This window comes from Mercenaria mercenaria, chromosome 4, assembly GCF_021730395.1.
Source record: "Mercenaria mercenaria strain notata chromosome 4, MADL_Memer_1, whole genome shotgun sequence".
Taxonomy (NCBI): Eukaryota; Metazoa; Mollusca; class Bivalvia; order Venerida; family Veneridae; genus Mercenaria; species Mercenaria mercenaria.
Window position 1 is genome coordinate 90526929 of NC_069364.1, and position 25234 is coordinate 90552162.

Genomic DNA, 25234 nt, shown 5'->3' on the forward strand with positions numbered 1-25234 from the left:
ATATAGCCTCCTGGGATGTGACCACGTGATGTAACTGTCCCAATAAACCAATCAAATACAGACCGGGCACCGTTCTCCAATGAAATCACAGAACGGTGACCAGCCGGGATTCCAGGTCACCAGTCTCTCTACGGAGCTTCAGCCAGGGTTTCTCGCAAATAATGTATTAAATAAACAAGGTCTTAAGTGAAAGTAAACCTCAAACAATTCCTTGTTTCATAACAAGTATTTTGATATATAACACTCTAAGAAATATGAAGTAGTTTAATCACAATCATGGAAAAACACTTTGAAGCGGGGCTGTTAGCAGACGCTCAGATAGACCGGTAAGAGATTTTACATTGTCACATCAGAAAATCATAAAATGCAACAAATATGGCCTAAATCTAATCAAATCCAAGTGTGGCTGGAATAATAGAATGTATACTGTTGCTGTTTACATAGGTACCTTACACCTTTACCAAGTAAATGTCACATAATCGTAGATATTTCTCTACCGGTCTGCAACAACAACAACAAAAATGGCAGCCTCCATGAAAGAGCTTTTTGCACTGTAGAAAATCGTAAATATAAGAAGTTAAACTGTATATCCAGTGAAGTGACTTGACAATCTAGGCAGATATACTAATACTGTAAGTAAGTGAATAATTTCTGAGAGTTTACATGCGTTATCAGTAGAAATAAACAAGCAGGGAGCTGAAAAATGTACATGTACAAAAATACAGTTTTGGGTTTCCTTACAATACGATATAATTACGTGTGTGTATTAACTAAGATCTTAAATCTTTTAAGATAGTGAAAGAATGTTCAGAATTGGCTTAAGGTAGTTAAACATGTTTGGATTAAAAAATTTTCTACAATGTAGAATTTGATTAAACCCTGATTTTTCAGAACTTATATTATAGATTATTCTTGGAAAGTTCAGCAGATAAAAAGATGGGGTCCTGTGCTTGATTATTTGCTAGACTGATTTGAGAAATTTTGGCCTCGCATAAGTTTTCATATTTAATGAGAGTCTATGGGTAAATCACAAAATCAATTACAATTTCACAATAGAATTTTTCCTATAATGTAGATTTTATTGAATCTTCTCACAGTCTTAAATAATATTTTCGTCTGTTCAGGGCACTAGACAACTTTTGGGGACAGGTACCCATACCCTCAGGAAGGGGAATTTTTTGTCGTTTTAAGACTAAAAGGGGGAAGTTTTTAGCCATATAGATGTTACTACTTTTCACACTTATTAATACTTTTTTCAGTCATTTCTAACTAATGTAACTCTATTGCAGCAGTAACCTTCCTTAGAGGCACTATAATATCACTTGAAAGGAGAGTTCATATCTAGTTGTGTCAAACAACCTATTATCAGGGGAATTTTCTTCGGTTGTTGGTTGTTTTGGGTTTAATGCCGTTTTTCAACAGTATTTCAGTCATGTAACGGCGGGCAGTTAACCTAACCAGTGTTCCTGGATTCTGTACCAGTACCAACCTGTTCTTCGCAAGTAACTGCCAACTTCCCCACATGAATCAGAGGTGGAGGACTAATGATATCAGACACAATGTCGTTCATCAAATAGTCACGGAGAACATACGCCCCGCCCGAGGATCGAACTCACACCCCGAGATCTGTAGACAAACGATCTACCTACTTGAATTTTCTTCGGAGAAAGGGGGATAAAACATACTATTTTATGAGGGGAATGGGGCCCATATTCGGCCCCAAAAACGGTCAAACGAGTGCCCTGCTATTATATGGTGAAATAAAATGTATAGGCTCCTATGCTTATTTTTGACATATTTGATCATGATTAAAGAGATCTGCATGTTTCAAGCCAGTTTTAAGACATTATTTGGAATTATTCAACATTTCAAACTTTTTAATATCTTTAGAAAGATAGTAATGTTGCTGGTGTAATAAAAATACACTCTGGTTTATATTAATTTGTTTAAAATGTTTTGTTTCCATACCCGAAGTCAAAGCGTTATTCTACATTATCCAGATAAGTGATGTTAATTACTTTCGGTTGATCAGACATGTAGACCTATCATAAAATAAGAAAGTTATTAACATCTCAACTTGTTTTGCAAAATGAATTATTCAGACATCATAAATTTATATAAAATGGCTGCCTCCAGGATTATCTGATTTCTTGAATTTCTAAGTGCCATACCTTTTTGTTCAATTTAAAAAAAAACTTCAGTATATGAATAGCTGGACAATGGCTTTCTACAGATTTTTTAATAAAGTGCATTAAGAGTCATTATGTATTTTGCTATAAATGGCTTGTTAATCCAGCTTTCTTTCTATCCAGATGTACTATTAAGCACAATTTTTTGTGTTTTTCTTCTGATGTTTTTAGTGAAAGTTCACAAAGTTCTCTAATGCTTAATTTGGTTAGGTGATAATTTCACTTCATGAGTGACTCTCCTTGTTAATACAGTAGATGATAATTTTACAGATACCTCTCAAGAGAATTTAATATCACACTTGCATGTTAATTTGTTTCATGTGCGTACCTGTCATTACTCGGCTACACTGATTAACCTGTTGAGGGGATGAAGTGGTATTTTATTTTTGTCTCTGGCATTGAAGACAAGGGAGGTATATAAAATGCCTGTCCATCTGTCTGGCCATCCGTCACACTTTCTTGCGTACTCAAATAGAGGGCTTGTTGTGATTGTAAATGGAACTCTGGTTTCTGTTTCAGATCCAAATGGTGAGTGTACTCCAGAACTACGATTAAAAGGCCACCAGAAAGAAGGCTATGGGTTGTCGTGGAATCCTAACATGAACGGACACCTTCTAAGTGCATCTGATGATCATGTATGTAACATTCTGTGCTTTAATCTATATTTGAAACAAATTTAAAGCAGATCTTTGACAATGTAGGAATTTTAACGAGTCCAGTCCTTCACCTGTAAGCCTACCTGCATTCTGCAGCATACACTGCTTAGATAACGCTGTCAACTGTAAAATCATGAATATTTGTGGAAAATAAAGTGGTGTGTATTTCACAGTTTCCTCAGTCAACTTAATGAAATCCCAACAAACCAAACAAATATTGCATTGACTGTCCAGTTGATGTTAACAAACTTATAAATATCCTCACAAAATACCTGCACAAATTTTGTTTTGTCCACGAAATTTAGTGTTTTATCCAGGCCTTTTCAGCGTGTTACAGCACCATGCCCCTTTTCTTCCACGCCACACAGCCTTCCTCAAGAGCCGTATGGGCCATGTGCCCTTTTTATTGCCTGTTTTCTTAATCTGATATAAACTGATAACACCTTACTGAGTATTTCACGCTTCACACATCGCGTAGCAGGTGACATGTATCGAGTATCCACATGCAGATGACTGTTCTTTTCATATATTAGGTCCTAAACTTAATTAAAGAGGTATAAAAATAAATATATTACGTGTACCTTTCAGTATTTAATTAAGCTGTTAATTTTTTTTGTTTTACAAATTTATCGTTCTGTCACAACCATTTATACAGCAGACAATTTTGAAATTATGTTCGTACATTTGCATTTCCAGATGAAAAATTGTTTTCAATAAACATAATTCAAATGTATCAAATAATTGTAATGACAGATTCCAGTTAAAGACCCACCACAACCTAGTGACCTACTTTTTCCTCCAACATGAACTTCGTGCAAATCATTCTGATCAGGGCTCCGGATATTTTGATAACTCAATCGGTCCGAAACGAAAATCCTGACATCGGCGCTACCCCACCCACCGCATTCCCAATATTACATATTTTGTAAAACGTGATAGGGTAAAGAAATAAGCATGTCATGCATTAAAACTGAGTTTCCAGTCACCGCGCGTTACCATACAATGAAGACAGTTAATCAGTGTTATGTGTGATCGTTACTTTGTTTAAAATTCGATGTTTTTCCGAGATAATACGAGGCATTGACACCGTGTGCGTAACTAGTCTAAAAGCCAACGCACGTGACTTCGATACCGTATACACGGCAGATACTTTGTGATGTTTCCTCATTCTTTGACGGAGTTCTATAAAATACAATGCGTCAAAGTGAGTTACACGACACATATTCTCTGCTAAACAGCCTCAGTATTTAAAAAATATTCTGCCGCGGACCGAATGTGTACGTTATTTGAATGCTGAGATCGAATTTCCTGCATGTATAGTACCAAAACGTCACGCGGGTTGGCCACGGATATTTCATTTCACTTACGTTGTACTTCAATAAGCAACTACATTTTATAAAGTTATATGTTCTCTTCTGATGTAAACAAAATTTCATTTTGAAACGTTTTTCAAAAGACCGATTTGATAAACAGTGCCACTCCGGTTTTCTTTATCATTCGTGGTTGCCCGTCCATTTTTTTCTTTTTGTACAGTCGGGTTGCAAAGACGATTTTCTGCATTGTTTCAACTGAGCCCAACAAATGAATCATGTAATTTTTTCAAATCAAGTAATTATAAAAATTTTTTTATCGGTTTCGTGTGATGTCTCTTAATCAAAGACCTATAATGTACAATTTTATTATGCCATTGATTAAATGCAGCACCATTTGTTTGTTACTGATCAAACAGCTTTTGAAATAACATCGTGATATCTAAATAATAAGAAGTGATCCACGCGAATTTTTGTCCAGTCGAACTAAACAGCTAATGTTTAAACACCCGTCGGTTTGCAACATTAAAGGTGTCCCCGTCGAATGATTGGACGTCCATAACTTAGGAACCAGTCAAAAATGTTTAATACACCGCAGTCGGCTGTCTGCAAACATTAAAGGATGTGCCGCGCGAGCACTGATTGCGTCACGCCCTAATTACGGACCAATTATCAGAGTGACAGTCGGACCAATTGACACGTTTATTGATTATCTGAAGGTGCGACCAACAATTTCCTACTTGGCAGGTGATCGTGTATTGAGATATCAGACCGAAATTTATACTTTTCTCCATTTTTACGGGACCGATTTTTTTCGTTTTTTCACTTCACGAATCGGTCTGAAAAGTCAAAAATCGGTCCAAAACCGACAAACCGGCAAATATCCGAAGCCCTGATTCTGATAATATTGGTATAATACGGTTATTCTACAAGATGGCAGGTGGACAATTTAGGCAGTTCCTGAATTAATGTGTTTTCACAACTTATCTGCAAAGTTATTCAGTCATTCACAGTAGGGCCAAATTGTTGGTAGCAGCTTGTATCAAACCTTTGCATAGAGTTACAGGAAAACCTTTATTTACTCCCAAAGTGCAAACACCTTTTACATGTAGCATAAACTCACGACCCAGTGTCATGTTTGGATTCCTTGGGCCAAATTCTAAACATTTGTTTTTCACAATATGTTACTTGATTGTTTTCCTTTTTTAGACAATATGTTTATGGGACATTAACACAAATCCCAAGGAAGGAAGAGTTATAGACGCATTCACCATCTTCACAGGACATACATCTGTAGTAGAGGTAAAAAGTCACAACATTCTGTTCTTTGTCACTTGTATAGTATTAGGGCTGTTTGATGGAAAAATAAAATACAGTCAAACTGTGTTTTAATCTCCAGATTAATTACATAAGGGCATAGCCTGATTGAGTTATTCTTACAGCATATTACCCAATTCTGAGTGATTTTAAGAGCAAGTTCCCGTTTGCATTGTTTTGATTTATTGTGTGTCAAATATGTAAAATGGTAGCTCAAATAGTGTAGCTCTATTTCTTGGTGCCGATGAGTAGATCCGCTAAATGTGTAATTTTGCAAAGTATTATGAAATATAATAATATTCCAGAGTATGAGGTTAAAATTCTTCTATTAGTATATTTACATAGCATCCCTCTGATCACAAATAAATACATTGGTCAAAGTATACCATTTTGTGACAGATTTCTATATTTTGAAAGCCCCTCAGAGGTCATTTTTCCAAATTGTGTATATTTGTTGCGATGGGGAAGGGGAACTTGGTAAATGATGATAAGTGTAGCATTTACAAACTCAGTTTGCTGAAAATAGCCTCTGACGTGATATTTAACAGTGTGCCATGGAAAAGTATAGATGACCTTTAGTTCCTGTGTCATAGATATGTTTCAACATTACCATACTTTTTGGTTGGAGTACAGTATTAATTCCGGAATCCAGTTATTGTACCCCCCGAACAACAAAGTTGTAAGAGGGGGGTATACTGGTTTCAGGTTGTCTGTCTGTCTGTCTGTCTGTAGTCACAATCTTGTGTGCACCATCTCTCCTCATGCCCTTGACACAATTTAATGAAACTTCACACAGGTGATCAGTAACAACAGTAGTTGTGCATGATGCCTGTTAGGTTCTTTCAGAAAAAAGATTGCAGAGTTACAGGACTTTGTTTTTTGTTACTATTCTATATACATGAGTCTGCATATGCAGTCTTGTGCGGGCTAAATCTCCTGAACCCAGGCACACAATTTAATGAAACTTCACACAAGTGATCAGTAGTAACCCTCATGTTGGGTTCTTTCAGAAAAAAATTCTGCGCAGTAATGGAACTTTGTTTTTTGTTAATATACTACATACATACAGTCTGCATATGCAATCTTGTGCACCCCTAATCTCCTGAAGGGACTGCTCACAAAAATCTCAGTGCATTTTAAAGGATAAATTAGCCTTAATCTAATAATTACATTTTGATTTCAATTCAGGCGTGTCATGTTTGCATTACCCAGGGGCATCGTGTAATTGTTGGTATATTAACTGCTAAATGTCTTGTTTTCTCACCTGTACATAATACCTGAACCTACTGTACATAATGTAGGTGATACAGTGGGTTATTGATCCTTAATAAGTTAAGATTAATAAGATGGCAAAATGCATTTATCATACCTCTCAATTATTTAGGGATATTAATGAACTGAAATGTTTTTGAATACATTGAATTTATTAGGAATATTCTCCAGATGAAGTGAAGCAAGCATATATTAGACAATCACTTGTGTTATGAATTTAAATATTTATACCCTGCTGTCATACTATTCCTTCAGTAATCAGACAGTAATCAAAAGTAATCATAATTAAAGGCAGAAAATTCACTGTAATTTATTAAATTACATGTAATCAGATTGAGGTGAGTAATCAAATACATTTGAATATTTGTATTTGAGTAATCAATTACAGGTGATTAAAGTTACTGTATTCGATTACCCCAAGCCTGTCCTGAACCCTTGCACACAATTTAATAAAACTTCACACAAGTGATCAGTACCAACCCTAGTTGTGCATGGTGCATGTTACGTTTTTAGATACATATTCTGCAGAGTTATGGGACTTTGGTTTTTGTTACTATACTATATACATAGAGTCTGCATATGCAATTTTGTGCGCGCCTAATCTCCCAAATAGTTGCAGACAATTAAATGAAACTTAACGCAAGTGATCAGTACCAACTTTACTTAAAAATAATATATCTCATCCAGTGATTTGTCGTTGAATAAATCATTGTTTGGAGTTCAGATACGAAGGAATTATATCACGAGGGCACAGCCCTCATGATATAATAACACGCATCTGAACGACAAACAATGATTTATTCAAGAGCAAATCACTAAATGAGATATATTATTTCGATTCTAACACGTTACCAAGGATTTTTAAGTACATCCTTGATGACATTCATTAAATATGTGCCCGTTTTCAATCGGTTTCTTTTCCAGCGCACCGCTATGCCGTTTGACTCCATGTCATAATAATTGTGACGTCAGAACAGTGATTTGTTGTATTATAATTCACTGTTTTCTGCCTTCTTTGTTTAATAGGAAAATGAATCGGAACGTGTTAGAATTGTGCATGGTGCATGTTAGGTTCTTTCAGAAAAATATTCTGCAGAGTTATGGGACTTTGATTTTTGTTAAATACTATATACATACAGTCCACATAGTTATGCAATCTTGTGTGCGTCAAATTGCAATGTACAATGACAGTGCATGCGGAGGGGTTGGTGGGGTGTGTACATTCATTACCTTCAGTGATAGCTCTAGTTTATTCCTACCTTTGTTACAACAATAAAAACAGAAGACGGCTATTTTGTTGAATTTACCTTGGTCTTGCTTAAATGTAAATTTTGAAAACATGAGGTATGAAATGATTGATACAGATACCAAAATATAAAGCTTTATGAAGAATAAAAGGCAATGGGAGTGGTTGAAAGATCTATATTGTAATTCATATATGTAGAATAGCTGGGGAAAAAACATGATTCCGTGCTTGTTTTCATACCCCATGATCAATTACAAGTCAAATAATTCTTTGATTACTTAGTTGGAAATACAAATTACATAGGTAGAAATAGCACAAGTCCAGTTGCTTCCAGGAGCTTTTTTCCTACTGGTTGTCCTGTCAGGGCTTGGGCCCCAGACCCAACTGGAGTCCTGCCCATCCACTTTGACCCCAGCTAAAAGAATTTTCAGAATTTTCATTTTTTGACACCCATATAAATATTCCCCTTTATGGATGTAAGTTATATTTATAATTTGAAAATAATACAAAATAAACACAACCCTGTTAGCATTTATAGGCCTTGAGAAATTTAGATTGGAAATTAGGGGAAAAAAGGTAATCCTGCTAGCAGAGTTTACTTTCAGATTTTATTTTGAGTCATCAGCATTTATCTAACCCAGATTTTTTTATCTGACCTAATTAATGTGAAAAATGCCATTAAACTTAGTACTGAGTCACAAATCTACAAAGGTCCTAAAAAGGGTAAAAACCATGATTCATTTGATTAACAGACATGTGATAATTTCCACTTTAAATCTATATAGATTCATATGCACATGTTAATTTTTCTGGAGTAACATGTGCTTGCCTGAGATGACTAACAATAATGGGAAAAGTTTTTATCTAACCTACTTTGTTATCACCTGAATCGAGGTGACCTTTTGGTACAGATGGATCGTACCAACAGTTTTACCGAAACAGCTTCTCTGAAACTACACTGAATTTGGTCTGTAGCATCCTGGCAAGGTGCTATCTCAAGTTTGTTCAGATGGGGGCACTTGGTCCCTTTTAAAACTAAAAATAGATAAAAATAAAAAAAACAACCTTTAACAACTTCTCATCATGAATGACTGGATTGATCTCATCAAACTTGGTCTGTAGTGTCATACAAGGTCCTCTCCTAAATCTTCTTGTTTGAAACTGCTGTCCTGATTTTAGAATAACTTCACACAAATGGTCCTTGAGTAATCTTCTGCCAAGATTGTTCAAATTATTTTGATTTGTCATAAAACATGGCCACCAGGGGGAGTTGTCACTTTTTCCCTATATTGATATATTGAAAACTTTAAAAATGTTCTTACCAGAAACAGCACGCCCAATTTCAAAATAATTTTACACAAATGTTTCTTGGATATTTTACGTGTGATATCAGGGCTTGACTGTCTACAGTAATTGTTCAAATTATTGCCCTAGGTTCAAAAATGGCCGTGCCCATGTGTGTGACATGTATATAATATAGGCTGAGGTAAAAGATACTTTGAATATGTTCTTCTCTGAATCAGTAATAGCTAGAGCCTTGATATTTATACAATTCTAACTCTGTACTTGTACCATTATTTTACACAAACACACTTGAAGCCTTTTATACTGGTGAGCGCTTTAGGGTCAATGACCCTCTTGTTTTCTCTTCAGGATGTTGCATGGCATTTATTACATGAGAGTTTATTCGGATCAGTAGCTGATGACCAGAAACTAATGATGTAAGTAGTGAAGTCAAAATCAGTGATTTTAACATTTACTTTGCTCATTTAAGCATTTTTAGCTCGACTATTCGAAGAATAGTCTAGCTATTCTACTCACCCTGGCGTCGGCGTCACACCTTGGTTAAGTTTTTGCATGCAAGTACATACAGCCATCAATTAAAGGCATATAGCTTTGAAACTTATTTTTTCTTTTTCTAGATCAATTACCAACCTCTCTGGGTCAAGTCCCATAACTCTGACATGTATTTTGAGCAAATTATGCCACCTTTTGGGCTTAGAAAATTTTGGTTAAAGTTTTACATGCAAGTTACTATCTCCATAACTAATGCAGATATTGATTTGAAACTTCACATGTGTCTTCGGGGTTAAAAAACTAGTTGATAACAGCAAGTCCCATAACTCTGACTTTCATTTTGGCCAAATTATGCCCCCTTTCGGACTTAGAAAATTCTGGTTAAAGTTTTGCGTGCAAGTACATACAGCTATTTCTAAAAGGCATATAGATTTGAAACTTATTTTTTCTTTTTCTAGATCAATTACCAACCTCACTGGGTCAATTCCATAACTCGCATGTTTTTTGATCAATTAAATCCCCCTTTTAGACTTCGAAAATTTTGGTTTAAATTTTTAAAAAATCAAGTTATTATCTCCAAAAAAAATGCAGTTTTTAAATTGAAACTTACAGTGCCTTAGGGGTTAAAAACAGTTGATGCACAAGTCCCATAACTCTGCCCTTCATTTTTGGCCAAATTAGCCCCCTTTTGGACTTAGAAAATTTCGGTTAAAGTTTTGCGTGCAAGTACAACAGCTATTACAAAGGCTATGTTTTTGAAACTTATTTTTTTTTTTCAAGATCATTACTAACCTCACGGGATAAAGTTCAAAACTCGGGATGTATTTTGGGAAATTTATGCCCCTTTTGACTTTGAAATTTCTGGTTAAAGTTTTACATGCAGTTTCTATCTCCAAAACAAATGCAAATTAAAATTAAATTTCACAGGGGCCTGGGGTTATAAAACTATTGTAGCACAAGCCCCATAACTGCTACTTTTGGTAAAATTTCCCCCTTTTGAACTTAAAACTCTTTTATATTTAACCTTTTTGGAAATTTTTCCTCCCTCGGGGAAATATTTCAAAGTCAGTTTGGCGTCATACGGACAGTTTTTTAAGTTTTCTGTTATTTTAAAATTTTGAAAATATAATTTTATGCCAAAAACGGGGCAATTTTGTTTACTGTAAACAAAATTTTTGGGGTCAGTTAAAATTCCTTATTTAGTTTTCAATTGTTTTCTATTTGGTGTTTTTTTTAGTTTTTGTTTGAATTTAAAATTAATACTTGCACTCTTTTGTATAGATAGATTTTGAATGAATTCTTCGTAAAAAAGAAACCGATAGGGAGTGACCGACCAAGGTTTTTTTTTCCGAAAAAATTCTTTTTCAGGGACCTATTGAATAGTGTGAAATCTCTTTTGCCCAAATAAGAGTCAATCGTGTTGATGCTCTTTCCATTAGAGCTTTTTCTTTTTTTCAAAAATTTTTGCTTCATCGCTTTGGTCTTCAGGAATAAAAACCCCACATTTTTTTAAAAAAATAACTCGCTCTGTTTGGGTAAAAAAAAGTAGTTGCACACTTTTATACTACCGTTTAACAGTATACACTTTTTTTTTTCATCTAATTTTCCTGTAAAATTATAAGACAAATGCAAAAATTTTAATAAAATTTACTTAAATACGTTCCTCCACTGATACAACCCTCAGAGGAAGATGCTCCTTTCCTTTCTTTAAATTCTTGCTAAATTACTTTTTCCGGGTTTCCACGAATCACAAATTTTCCCCGTGCATTTTCTGTGGGGTTAATTGGAAAACTTGGGGTTATATAAATTTCGAAATTTAATCCAAAAAAAAAAAATTACATTAATTTGAAAAAGATAACTATGACAATTTTTTCTATAAATTTTTGGGGAAAAAGCCATGAAATTTTTTGCCATCTCTGTTAATCACGAATTTTTTTAAAATTCTAAAAAATAGGGTTTAAATCAAGGGGAATGTGTGTTTTTTAGGGGGAAACACGATAAAATAATACCATAAACCAAATTATACGGTGATGCCATACAGCTAAAGTAAATTGCCCTCGTTCCCCATCATGAATTCTCTTGGCAAACGGGTCAGCAGTAAAGATGTTTCGGTGTATTTGTTTATAAAAAAAACGTTTCTCCAAAGCACGATCCGTGTGACAAACACAATATTCAAAAACGATTTCATATTTTTGATGCTATTTTTGGAAATCTTTCCCAGTAAATACAGCCAAACAGACTGACCTCTATGAACAAAGAAGGGCCAAGTTGCATACAGAAATGGAAAAGGAACAGGAAGGTTTTTTATGGTCGCTATAGAAACAGCTGCAAAGACCACTAAAAACTTCCTACTATTCCCTTAATCATTCGCACTTTCTTTATTGTTTGTGATTAGAATCTGTTAAAGCACTCTTTTGTGCACAAGCACAAGGTTTCTTCATAAATTACAAGGATTAGAAAAAGCGACGGGAAACCAACGGGGAAATCCAACCATAGAGTAAGAGAACTAGAGCAATGTCATTGATGTGTACAAACTTAAAAAAGAACTAGTAAAACCCACAAACTTGCTAACTGTTAAACTAAACTACACAAGGGGAACACACAAAAATTTAAATTAAACCTAGACCCAAATTTAACCAAAAAAAATATTTTCAGTCACAGATAATTGACACATGGAATGCACTCCCCTCCATAAAATTAAGCTCCAACTTCCAGTTTCAAATAAAGGCGAATAAGCACGGCGGGGCGGTCAAAATTCATAGCAAAAGTGCTACAGCCCCTTTCAGTAAAAGTTCTGTATATTGACATAAAGGGGGAAAAGCTGTCTGGAACAAATTTTCCTTTTTAGAATTTTATTGATTGATATTTTTTAAATGCGGCCAGTCTAAACCCCAAACATGGGTCAGTCTCAACTTTAAACAGATTAAGACTGGAAAAAATTATGTTTTTTTAAAAAAAAAAAAAAAAAAACCCCCCAAATAAACTGTTACCCCCCGCAAAGTGGGAGGAAATAGTTTTGGCATTGTCCTCTGTCCTTCTGTCCGTCTTTCCGTCTGCCCGGGGCCAACTAGAAATGATGGGAATTTATTAAAAACTTCATATACATTCACCATAGGGTTCTTGCGCCCGTCAATTTTCAGTCAGATTGCCAAGTAACACTTCAGATTTATGGCCCTTAGAAGTTTCTAGTGTTAACTAATAAGGGACTTATAATTGGCAATTCTGCATCATAACTTATTTGTATTTTGCCTAAGAACATACAAGCTATTTCAAAGGCAATTAGATTTGACAACTATTTTTTGCTTTGCTATCAATACCAACCTCCTGGTCACAGTTTCCATAATTTAGACATGTTTTTGATCAAATTATGCCCCTTAGACTTCGAAAATTTGGTTAAATTTTAAATGCAAGTTATTATCTCCAAAACTATGCAGATATAAATTGAAACTTCACATGTGCCTATAGGTAAAAACTTGAAGCAGCAAGTCCCAAACTCTGACCTCATTTGGCCAAATATGCCCCCTTGGACTTAGCAAATTCTCGGTAAAGTTTGCGTGCAAGTACAACAGTAATAAAAGGCAATATAGATTTGAAACTTATTTTTTTTTTCAAGCAATTTACTAACTCCTGGATCAGTTCCATAACTTGCATGTATTTTGGGCAAATTAGCCCCTTTTGGACTGAAATTTGGTTACAGTTTCACATGCGAGTTTCTATCTCCAAAACAAGGCCAGATATATTGAACTTCACATGTGCCTTAGGGGTTATAAAACTATTGAAGCACAGTCCCATAACTGCAGCATTTTGCACAATTAATTCCCCCTTTTGAACTTAAAACTCTTTTGATATTTAACCTTTTTTAGGTAATTTTTTTCCTGCCCTGGGACAATATTTCGAATTCGAGCTTCTGTCTACGAAGCTCTTGTAAAGTTTTCTCAAGTACTTTATAAAACTTGAAATGATATGATTTTTCCAAGAACTGTGCAATTTTGTTTACTGTAAACTAATATTTTGAGGTCAGTTAAAAATTCCATTATTTATGTTTTCAATTGTATTTCTATTTGTGTGTTCAGTTTTAGTTTTTGTTTAGAATTTAAAATAATGACTGCACTCTTTGTTATAAAGACGTTTATGAGTGAATTCTTCGTGAAAAAGAAACCGATGGGAGTGACCGTCCAAGGTTTCTTTTCTCGACAGACATTCTCTCCATGAACTATCGACATAAGGTGAATCTACGTTTGACCAATAAATCGTCATCGTTGAAGCTCTTCAGCATGTAGAGCTGACCCTGTATACAGAAAATTAATGCTTCAGTCTGCATTTTTCAGAATTAATAAGCCCCTTTTGTTTAAAAATAACTCGCTTGATTTTTTAAATAACTCGCTCTGTATTGTCTAAAAGTAGGTGCACACTATTATATCTGTACCTGATGTAACAGTATCACTATTAGTTCATCTAATATCCTGTAAATGTATAAGACATGCGAACAATTATTGATACAAATATCTGAATACAGTACCTCCACTGTATAGCAACACTCAAGGGAAAATGCTCCATCTTCTGTTCATTAGAATTCTTTGCTAAATATTTCTTGGTAAGTTTTATTTTCCAGTCACTTTTTTCCTAACTGATCAAACATCTTTAAATACTTGCACCTGTTCACCATCATAATTACCCTGTACGAGGTTAAATTGTGATAAACTTGGTGGTTATATCAATTTGCGAAATTTAATCCCAAGAAAGAAATGAAATTCACATTAATTTGAAAAAGTATAACTATGACAATGGTTCTGATAAAGTTTTGGCAAAAAAGCCATGAAATTTTTTGCCATCTCTGTTGAAGTCACAGAATTTCTAAAATTCTATGAAAACTGCTTAATCATTGATTGTGTTCTATTAGCTGGGATACACGTCTATACAGTAAACAAGCATACGGTGGATCACATACCTGCTGCAAGTAATATTGCCCTTTTTCACCATGACATGAAATTCATCTTGGCAACAGCTCAGCAGTAAATGAATATACTGATTTGTTTATAAGTAAAAACTGTTTCTCCTAAAGCAGCTAGATCCGTAGTGACAAACGACAATATTCATACGATTTCATATTCTTGTATGCTATTTTTGGAAATCTTTGCCAGTAAATACAGCTCAAACGAGCACATGACTCTCTATGAACAAGAGAATGCCAGAGTTGCATACAGAGAATAGGTAATGGAACAGGAAGTGTTGTCTTTTATGGTCGCTATGAGCAACATGCTGCAAAGACTCACTCAAAACGTTTCCTACTATTCACTCTTAATCAATTCAGCATCTTTCTGTTATTGTATGTGATTATGAATCTGTTAGAAGCTACATCAGATTTGTGCACAAGCACAAGGAGCTTCATGAATTACAAGGATTGAGTACGCGCAGTGTCGTCCCAACTTTTGTGATGCCACTCTAAGGAGTATAGGGATATTTAAAACAGATGTCATTGAAGTGTACAAACTTAGAAATAACTAAGTAAACTTCCCAAACTTGGCTACGTAGAACCAAACTACACAAGGGAACACACAGATATTCAAGCTAGAGCCAATCTAACACAAGAAAAAATACTTTCAGTCACAGAGATAATTGACACATGGAATGCACTCCTCATAAATTGAAGCTCAAATTTCACATTTCAAATCAAGGCTGAATTACGCACTGGGTCAGGGCGGTCAAATTCATAACTAAGTGTCAGTCCCCTTTCAGTAAAATTCTGTAATTACAACAAGGGTGATAAGACGTGCTAGGGAACAAAGGTTCCTTTTAGAAATTTATGATGATATTTGTAAATGTCAGGCCATCTGAACCAAGCATAGGTGCTATGTCAAACTTGTAATATCAGATTATATACTGAAGATAATTATGTCTTTAAAAAATAAACAAAAAAACCCACCAATAAACTGTTATCCCCCCGAAATCGGAGGAATAGTTGGCATTGTCCGTCTGTCCTTCGTCGATTTCGTCTGTCCGGATCCATATCTAGAAATAATTGGGAGTATTATTAAAACTTCATACTTGTCACACTATAGTTCTAGCGGCCCGTCAAGTTTCGAGTAGACTGCCCAAGTAACACCAGTTGTGGCCTTAAAGTTCTAGTGTTAACATATAGGGTACTATAAATATGCAATTCGCATCATAACTTTTGATATATTTGACCTAGAACTAAACTTTAGATTAGAGCACTATAATGTGGTTTGCACGACAATTTTATAAGATTCTTTGTAACATCAGAGTTATTGCCTTTAATTGTCTACATTTATATAAACATGTGAAGTTGCCGACCACACCTGATGACCCACTGCCTTGGTCACACCCTTCAAACACCCCCCCACCCTCCCACCCACCACAAATAAAAAATTTTTTTTATTTTTCATTTAGTTTAGATTTTTTCAAACCTTCAGTTGTACATTTCCCACCTCACTTCTCTCACCAGTCATGCCACCACTGAAATGACCTCTGCCCCTCCCCCCCCATCGCCCCACCCCCACCCCAACTTCACCTTTACCCTTTCTTTTCTTTTTATTTTTTTTTTTTTTTTATTTTTTTTTCATTTTTAATTTCAATCATAGTCTATAATCACATGTGAAATTTTATTCCTCTCCCGTCCCTGCACCCCTAACCCCTAAAAATTTTAAATGTATCAATGGATCTTATAGATAATATATTTCCATCCTTTTTAGCTCACTGATTTACTTGAAGAAAATGTATGAGTTATTGTCATACTGACGGTTGTCTGCGTCGGCGTTGCCTGTTAATTTATGTTTAGTCAGCTTCCCCTAAACTATCAAAGCTATTGCTTTGAAACTTGAAACTTGTTCACCATCTAACTGACCGTATAGCAAGAAACATAACTCTCCTCTTGCTTTTTGCAAGATTATGGCCCCTTTTGTATAGAAATATAGATTCTTAGTTAATGTTTATGTTTGGTCAACTTTCTCCTAACAATCAAAGCTTTTGCCGTTGGGCAAACTAGGATACTGATCACCATCATAAAAACCCTGTACACAAGAAACATAACTCCATCTTGCTTTTTGCAAGAACTATGCCTTTATGGATCTTCAGAAAATCATTTCTTGGTTAAGTTTTTATGTTTAGGTCAGCTTTATCCTAACTATAGCTATTGCTTTAAAACTTGCATCCTTGTCACCACATAAGCTGACCCTGTACAGCAAAAACATAGACCCATCCTAGCTATTTTGCAAGATTTATGACCCCTTTGGACTAGAAAATATCAGATTCTTGGTTGAAGTTTTATGTTTAAAGGGTCAACTTTTTTCTCTTAAACTATCAAAAGCTATTGTTAAAACTTGCAACTCTAGATCCCATCATAACTACCTGACAGCAAGCAACATACTCCACCTGCTTTGCAATAATTATTGCCCCATTTGGACTTAGAAAAATTTTCTTGGTTGAATATTATGTTAAGTCAACTTTTCTCATAAACTATCAAGCTATGCTTAAAAACTGCACAGTTTCACATCATAAGGGCAATACATCAAGAACATAACTCTATCCGCTTTTTGCAAGAGTGATGGCCTTTTAGACTTAGAAAATCATGGGTAGGCAATTTTCTATTATACAAAAAAAATAGATGAGCGTTCAGCACCCGCAAGGCGGTGTCCTCTTTTTTTTTTTTTTGTTTTTTTTTAATGTTCAAACCTTCAACATGTTAAGTTGTGACTGCACAAACCTTGCCCTCAGCCATGTTCAAGATATCTTACCTGTGTTCTCTTAAGGACATCTGTTCTTTTAAGTTTAAATGTACATGTTAAACAGCAACACCTGGTGCCAAACCACTCAAAGACAATATTTCGTTCCAGTTAAACTTCAAGCTCACATTTCAATTAACTGCATTTAATTTTAAAAGCTAAGCTTATTACAGTAAGCATATCCCATTCAAAATAAATTCTTTAGTCAGGATCAAAGTATCATACATTTATTATGTACTCTTTAATTAAACATTTGTTTTCTGTTAAATTAGTTTAAACAGTATTTATTAGATATATCATGTACATAAATATATACAGTAACATTTACAATCAAAATGATGTAAAGGGTCTGAAAACAAGTTTTCAGCGAAAACTTATATTAATTCATTTCTGTTAAATTGATTTTGACTAATGAAATTATTTGCTTCTTATTAACATCCTTAACTTTTTGCCGGATATATCTTTTTGCCATTCCTCACCACAAACCTTTTTGGCGGGGGATACCAATTCATCGAATTTGCTTGTTTTTACTATGTAAATGTAACACTAGTCTAATTCAAGCAATGGATACTGTGCCCAAACACGCAGTTGATAGTACATACGCAAGTATATATTGCATAGACTGTGCTAAAAAAACTGTGATTTTTTATCTGTTTAAGTACAAACCATCATAAGGAATTTTAACTGTAAATAGTAGTAATATAATATATGTCAGAATGTACATACCAATATTATGACAAATGGAATAGAATAAATGAAAGATAATTCATGATAACCAAAATAAAGATAATTTAGTACCAATTTGGGAAAACAAATTCAGATGGGCCTAAGAAGCGACAATGCTTATTATCTAATGATGTTCCGGGCTTCTACTCTACATGAACTACATGAACAATATTTACAAGTTTCATCTGCAGTTTTGCTTATTTACATTCAGTTGTGAAGTCAGTACTTTAATATATTAATGTTATCCCTTGGACAGACTTTAGACAGTCCAATCCAACAGACTTGTAAATTGATTAGAAATGTTAATTAAGAAATAATGTATTCCAAACAGTGATTTGTTGTTGAATAAAATCATAGTTTGGGGGTCAGATGCAAAGGAATTATATCACAGTGGCACATCTGCATGACAAACAATGATTTTATTCAAGAGCAAATCACTGAGATATATTATTTCGATTCTAACATGTTATCAAGGATTATTATGTATATCCTTGACAATACCCAATAAATATTTGCCTTTTTTGTGTGGGTTTATTTCCATATGAGCTATGACTCTGTATAATAATTGTGAAGCACAAACATAAATTGTTTTCTTTTAAAAACCAATTTTCAGTCTTCTTCCTTTAACGAAAAACAAATCGTTCATGTTTTGGGTTTATTTGGTAACTTTATATTTTTGGAGGTAGGTTACCTTGTTACAAGGGTAAAATTTAAATTATTAACCGGGATCTTTTTTTTATTTCGTGTAATATGAAGTTTTAACGCAAAAATCCAGTTTTGTTTGTCTCTTCCCTCCTTTTAATTTTTTTAAACCAGGTTTGAAAAACATGACCCCCAAAAGGGGGTTTTCAATTGAAAGAAGAAAAGGAAAATACGGGTATTTTTCACTTTTTCATGTATTTTAGTTTCATTTATACCGTAAATCACATAATCTATAATTTTACTAGGCACTTGCTTTCTAATTTAAACTTTAAAATTATATGTCGCGGGGCTCGATGCAAAGGAATTATCACAGTGGCACATTCTGCATACAAACAATGATTTTATTCAAGAGCAAATCACTGAGATTATAATATTACGATTCTAACATGTATCAAGGATTATTATGCTATATCCTTGACATACCCAATAAATATTGCTTTTGTGTGGTATTATGTTCATTGAGCTAAGACGTCTGATAAAAATGTGAAGCACAACAGGTAAATTGTTTCTTAATAACACAATTTTCAGTCTTCTAGATCTAACAGGAAAGCAAATCTGTTCATGTTAGGATTGAGTATTGCGTAACTTTTATAGTTTAAGCATAATATGCAGTATCTGAATATGATATTTTCATGATTGTACTATGGTACTAATATAGTGAAATTTATGAATTTAGACTTGAAATTCAGACCACTTAATGTTCTCTTTGTCACAGTTCAACTAGTTAGAACTGCTGATATTGTGTTTAGCTGTCTGAAGCTTTTGTCTTAACTAAAAAATCGGGTTGAGCTGCCTGAGTATTAATTGAGCTTTGAAGCCACGTCTGATGCTGAAACTGGTAAAGTACTCAAGTGTGAAACTTCAGAAATTGTGTTGATTGTCTGAAGCTATTGCTTTCAACTGCTTGAAATTGTGTTGAACATCTGAAGTATAAGGCACGTTAGCGTTTCTTAACATCAGTGACAAATAAACGAAACAAAATGCTGAAAGATAAGCAAACACTAAAAAACCTTTAGATCATTTCAAATTAAAATATTATTGTTTATCAGGAAAGAAAATGTACAGTAATCTGTATTATATGATGGTTTTGTTTTCTTCTCCAGACTGTTGCATTATGGGACTTGAGAAATTTAAAACTGAAACTTCATTCATTTGAATCTCACAAGGATGAAATATTCCAGGTAATTGCAGTTCAGCTTTATATTCTTTAAGTTCTCCTGAACTTTGTTTAGGGTGAGCTATTTGTAAAGGTGGATAGTCCTTTGTCCTGCATGTTGTGTCAACATTTATGCTGAAATATCCTTGAAGCTACTGGTCAGAATTTCAGTAAAGTTAGTTTATAGCATCCTGGCATGGACATCACTCGGTTTAGTACAAAAGGTCTCCATTATGTTTTGGGTGCGAGCTAAAAGTGGAAATACTTAAACACATACTTCAATGACCATTTGAATTGGTCTCACTAAACATGGTCTGTAGCACCCTTGGGTGGACCTTTTATCAGTGCTTTCTGATGATAGAATTTTTTGAGCCATTTTGTGGAACAGTTTATCTTATCAAGTGATCTGTAGTTGTAGTAGATTGTATGAACTTTCTACATGCAACGTCTATTTACCTTTATGTGGACACGATTGACATCGTCCTTAGCTACCAATTGACGAATCGCCGCACATCCATGCAGTCTATCAAGGTACTGACTGTTTAGCTGTTGGTAGTGCTCTTTTAATAGTTAATGGTTACTGTCCAAATTGAAAGATGGACAAGTTCATTATAGAAATTTAGCAAATTTATTTTGATACAGGAACCATTGCTTAACTAGATTTGGTACAAAAATTAATTTCGCTCAGATTGGTTGTGTCTTCCAAACAAAATTGAAGGCAATGTTTTCTATAAACAAGTGGCTGTTGCAGCTCCTGAATGATTATCTAAGAAGTATAAATTACTTGTAAGGAGATGCATAGTTTCTGGTATTTCTCTAATCACTTCAAATATCATTGAAGGTACATATGTGATGTGTTTGATGTATGTCTGTTTAATTAGCAATTTAGTCTCAAATTACAGAAGATGATACAATAGTAAGGCACTTTTGTGTCGGATTTATTGTTCCGTAAAATAATGTATAAAATTTAATTCAGGAACAGTGGTACAACCGCACAATGAACAATTTATAGCCTCAAGTGTACAGACAGAAACGCTACATGTAAGGATCTGTATTAAGATGGTTTGGACATCTCGCTGAGATGCGATATGGCCACCGAACTATTGTAAAACAAACTTATTATAACTCCAAGGTGAAAATTAGTATTGCATTGGTTGTTATCAAAACCCTGAACTTGTTAGGGTACAATAATATTTTAAGTTTCATTGGTCCTATTAATCAAAATTGTGGCATGGATCAGGAAACATATCAGCCTAAGGGTATTTGTATTGAGACATGGGTCTATTTGAACAACTACATTTTGTAGACTATGATTCAGTGGCTATCGCTTTATCATGTGAAATGGTCAGTCTTAACAATTCAAAGTAAAAAATTATGATTGCTGTGAACATTCACTTGGTATGTGACTGTTTGTTCCATAATGCAATTCCATTCTACTCTGATTGACATTTTGATTGTGCTGATGAAATCTATGTAGGAGCGCTCCAATTTCTGACGTAGGTTACTATTTTAAATAAGGAAAAAAAATCAAAAGTCACAAAAACAGAATTTTTACTAGGAAGGAATGCTAATTTCCCCTTGGGAAAAGGATTAGTATTTTAAAAATTTCTTTTCATGCTTTTGTTAGCCTTCACTTTTTAAAGTATTGATATGCTAATTATAATCACATATAATTTGATTTTAGATCGACTATATCCTGACAGTGGGATTAAATTATAGCTAGATCAAAGATGATAACGAACTCACATAAGACAGTCACATTGAATTTGTGGCAAAATGATTTTATTTGCTAATAAAGTGTACCATTTTTAGTTTATCCATGGAGGGCACACAGCAAAGATTTCTGATTTCTCCTGGAATCCTAATGAACCTTGGGTAATCTGTTCAGTATCGGAGGACAACATCATGCAAGTGTGGCAAATGGTAAGTATAGCTGTGGGAGTAGCATATAAAATGTGGGCAGTAAGAGGGTGGAGGCAGGCAGAGTCAGTTCCTCCCTCTGTCACTACCCCACCACCACACACGCAAAAACAACAAAAAGATGCAGGTTAAATTTAAAGAAAGGAAAATAATTGTAGTTATATATGATGTTTCTATCCAGTAAATACTTGGTGAAAATTTTTAAAAATATATCATTTCAAGAAGTTGGGCTAAGTTTTTTACTTGGCTGGTAATTTAGGATTGGACGTCCATCATCTGACCATCATCCACGCTTTCTTTTAAGAACACTTCCACAACTTCGTAAGAATGATTATTTGGTCGTCCTCTTAAAATTTGTAGTATCCATGCTGATTTCAGGTTAACATTGCAACCAAAAGGAAAAACTTAGAAAAATTATCCTTGGAAACAGCTGGCCTACTTACATTTAGTAATTTTGTATGAGTGTTCCTTGGGTGCCCCTCTTAACAAATTTCTTAGGTCATTGAAAAACTAACTTTATTTGAGTGTTAAAAATGTGAGGTTTTGCTTAAGAAACATTTTTATGCCCCCTGCATCTACTGATGCGGGAGGCATATAGTGATTGTCCTGTCCGTCCATAGGAGGTTAACCAAATGGGACCGTTTCGTCTAGCATCAGTACCCCTTACTAGAATGACTTGATACTAATGCAGATGTAACCTGTGACCATTCCTCAAGTTCAGACATCACCTGACCTCAGTTTGACCTTGACCTCATTTTGGACTTAGTTTGCTTTATATGGGCCATTTCTTGGTTAACCAAATGGGACCGTTTCATCTAGCATCAATACCTCTTACAAGAATGAATTGATACTAAAACAGATGTAACCTGTGACCATTCCTCATCTTCAAACATCACCTGACCTCAGTTTGACCTTGACCTTGACCTCGTTTTGGACTTAGATTGCTTTGTATCGACAAGGATGCCACTTGGTCATGACCAGCAGATGACCCCTATTGATTTAGAGGTCAGTATGTCAAGTTCAAGGTCACAGTGACCTGGAACAGTTAAGTGGTTTCTGGATGATAACTCAAGATTGCTTGGGCCTAGGATCGTGAAAGTTGATAGGGAGGTTGGTCATGACCAGCAAATGACCCTATTGATTTTGAGGTCAGTAGGTCAAAGTTCAAGGTCACAGTGACCAGGAACAGTAAAACGGGCGATAACTCAAGAATGCTTGGACCTAGGATCAGGAAAATTGATAGGGAGATTGATCATGACCAGCAGATGACCCCTATTGATTTCGAGGTCATTTGGTCAAGTTCAAGGTCAGATTGGCCAGGAACAGTTAAACAGTTTCTGGACAATAACTTGAGAACGCTTGGGCCAAGGTTCATGAAAGATGATAGAGAGGTTCATCATGACCAGCAGATGACCCCTATTGATTTTATGGTCAGTAGGTCAAAGGGCAAGGTTACAGTGATCCGGAACATTTTAACCGTTTCCAGACAATAACTTGAGAACGCTTGGGCCTAGGATCTTGAAACTTGATAGGGAGGTTAATCATGACCTGCATATGACCCCTATAGATTTTGAGGTCTGTAGGCTAAAGATCAAGGTCACATTGACTCGGAACAGTTCAACCCTTTCCAGATGATACCTTGAAAATGCTTGGGCCTAGGATCACTAAACTTAATAGGGAGGTTGATCATGACCAGCAGATGACCCCAGTTGATTTTGAGTTCAATAGGTCAAAGGTCAATGTCACATTGAACCAGAACAGTAGAACTTTTGTTTACAGTGAGCAAATAATTTCTGCTCCTTGTGCAATTACTGAATGCATCAAGGGGGACATTTCGTGTTCGACAAGCTCTTGTATTGTACATAGTGTTGATGTGGTCAAAGCTGACTTGAACATTTTGATATTGTTTTGTTTTTCAGGCCGAGAACATTTACAATGACGAAGAGCCTGATGCCCCAGCTGGTGACCTTGAACAAACAGCCTTGTAATGCACCAGAATTGTGTACTTGTTAATTTAATGTGAACTTTTAAATTGATCGTGTCTGTTTGTAAAACAATTGTTCGATCAGTTTTCCAGAAGAAAATGTTCAAGTGGACTTAAGTGATAGAAGGAGATAGACATATATATGGCATGCTCATTTTAACAGATGGACATAACTTACAAACGCTGTTTGAAACTTGTTCATATATAAATTCATTAAAGGTGAAATGTAAACCCGTTTTAAAGTGATATATCAAATTAATGGAAAGTGTATATTTTAACCATTTACGGCTGAAAAAAGTCAGAAGATTGGGATATTGGTATATACTACCTGTGTAATGATAAGCGTGGGCTGTTAGACTTTGTCAGTATGCCAGACTAAAAAGTTATGTCCTCGATCTTTCATCAAGCCATGAATGTGCTATGTTGACCAAACTTGCAAATAAGTGGATCATGATAAAAAAAACATTTAGATTCTGTAAGGAATTTATGTTGTACTTGAGTTACTTTACTATGGCTTCTGCAACTGTAAATAAATACACTGAAATTGAACAAATTTTCCCTAGTTTACTTTATCCAGTCAGAACAGGTCAAAATCTCTTCATAAAACTTCAGAACTGATATTTGAAGTTTCTGCAAGTGGATTTTGAGGCTTCTTACTTGTTTAGCTTTCATTGACAAAAATCACAAGATCTGTTGCAGTACATTGCTTTGGCCTGTAAACACCTTTTTAACGCTTATATCCATTTTTAGCTCACCTGTCACAAAGTGACAAGGTGAGCTTTTGTGATCGCGCGGTGTCCGTTGCCCGTCCGTAAACTTGCTTGTGACCACTCTAGAGGTCACATTTTTCATGGGATCTTTATGAAAGTTGGTCAGAATGTTCATCTTGATGATATCTAGGTCAAATTCGAAACTGGGTCACGTGCCTTCAAAAACTAGGTCAGTAGGTCTAAAAATAGAAAAACCTTGTGACCTCTCTAGAGGCCATATATTTCATAAGATCTTCATGAAAATTGGTAAGAATGTTCATCTTGATGATATCTAGGTCAGGTTCGAAACTGGGTCACGTGCCATCAAAAACTAGGTCAGTAGGTCTAAAAATAGAAAAACCTTGTGACCTCTCTAGAGGCCATATATTTCATGAGATCTTCATGAAAATTGGTCAGAACGTTCACCTTGATGATATCTAGGTCAAGTTTGAAACTGGGTCACGTGCCGTC

The 25234-nt window shown here is 34.9% G+C and overlaps 1 protein-coding gene across 1 annotated transcript in view; it reads left to right on the forward strand.

Annotated features, from left to right (window-relative positions):
- LOC123552414 (histone-binding protein RBBP4) overlaps positions 1-24567 on the forward strand; it is a 54021-nt gene extending 29454 nt beyond the window's left edge. Inside the window, exons 7-14 of the mRNA XM_053542325.1 lie at positions 2709-2824; positions 5365-5457; positions 9644-9711; positions 14688-14744; positions 15137-15218; positions 20058-20135; positions 21923-22033; positions 23950-24567. Of these exons, the coding sequence (XP_053398300.1) occupies positions 2709-2824; positions 5365-5457; positions 9644-9711; positions 14688-14744; positions 15137-15218; positions 20058-20135; positions 21923-22033; positions 23950-24018 (674 nt within the window). The 3' untranslated portion in view covers positions 24019-24567. The remainder of the gene's footprint in view (positions 1-2708; positions 2825-5364; positions 5458-9643; positions 9712-14687; positions 14745-15136; positions 15219-20057; positions 20136-21922; positions 22034-23949) is intronic.
- Positions 24568-25234: the final 667 nt, after the last annotated feature.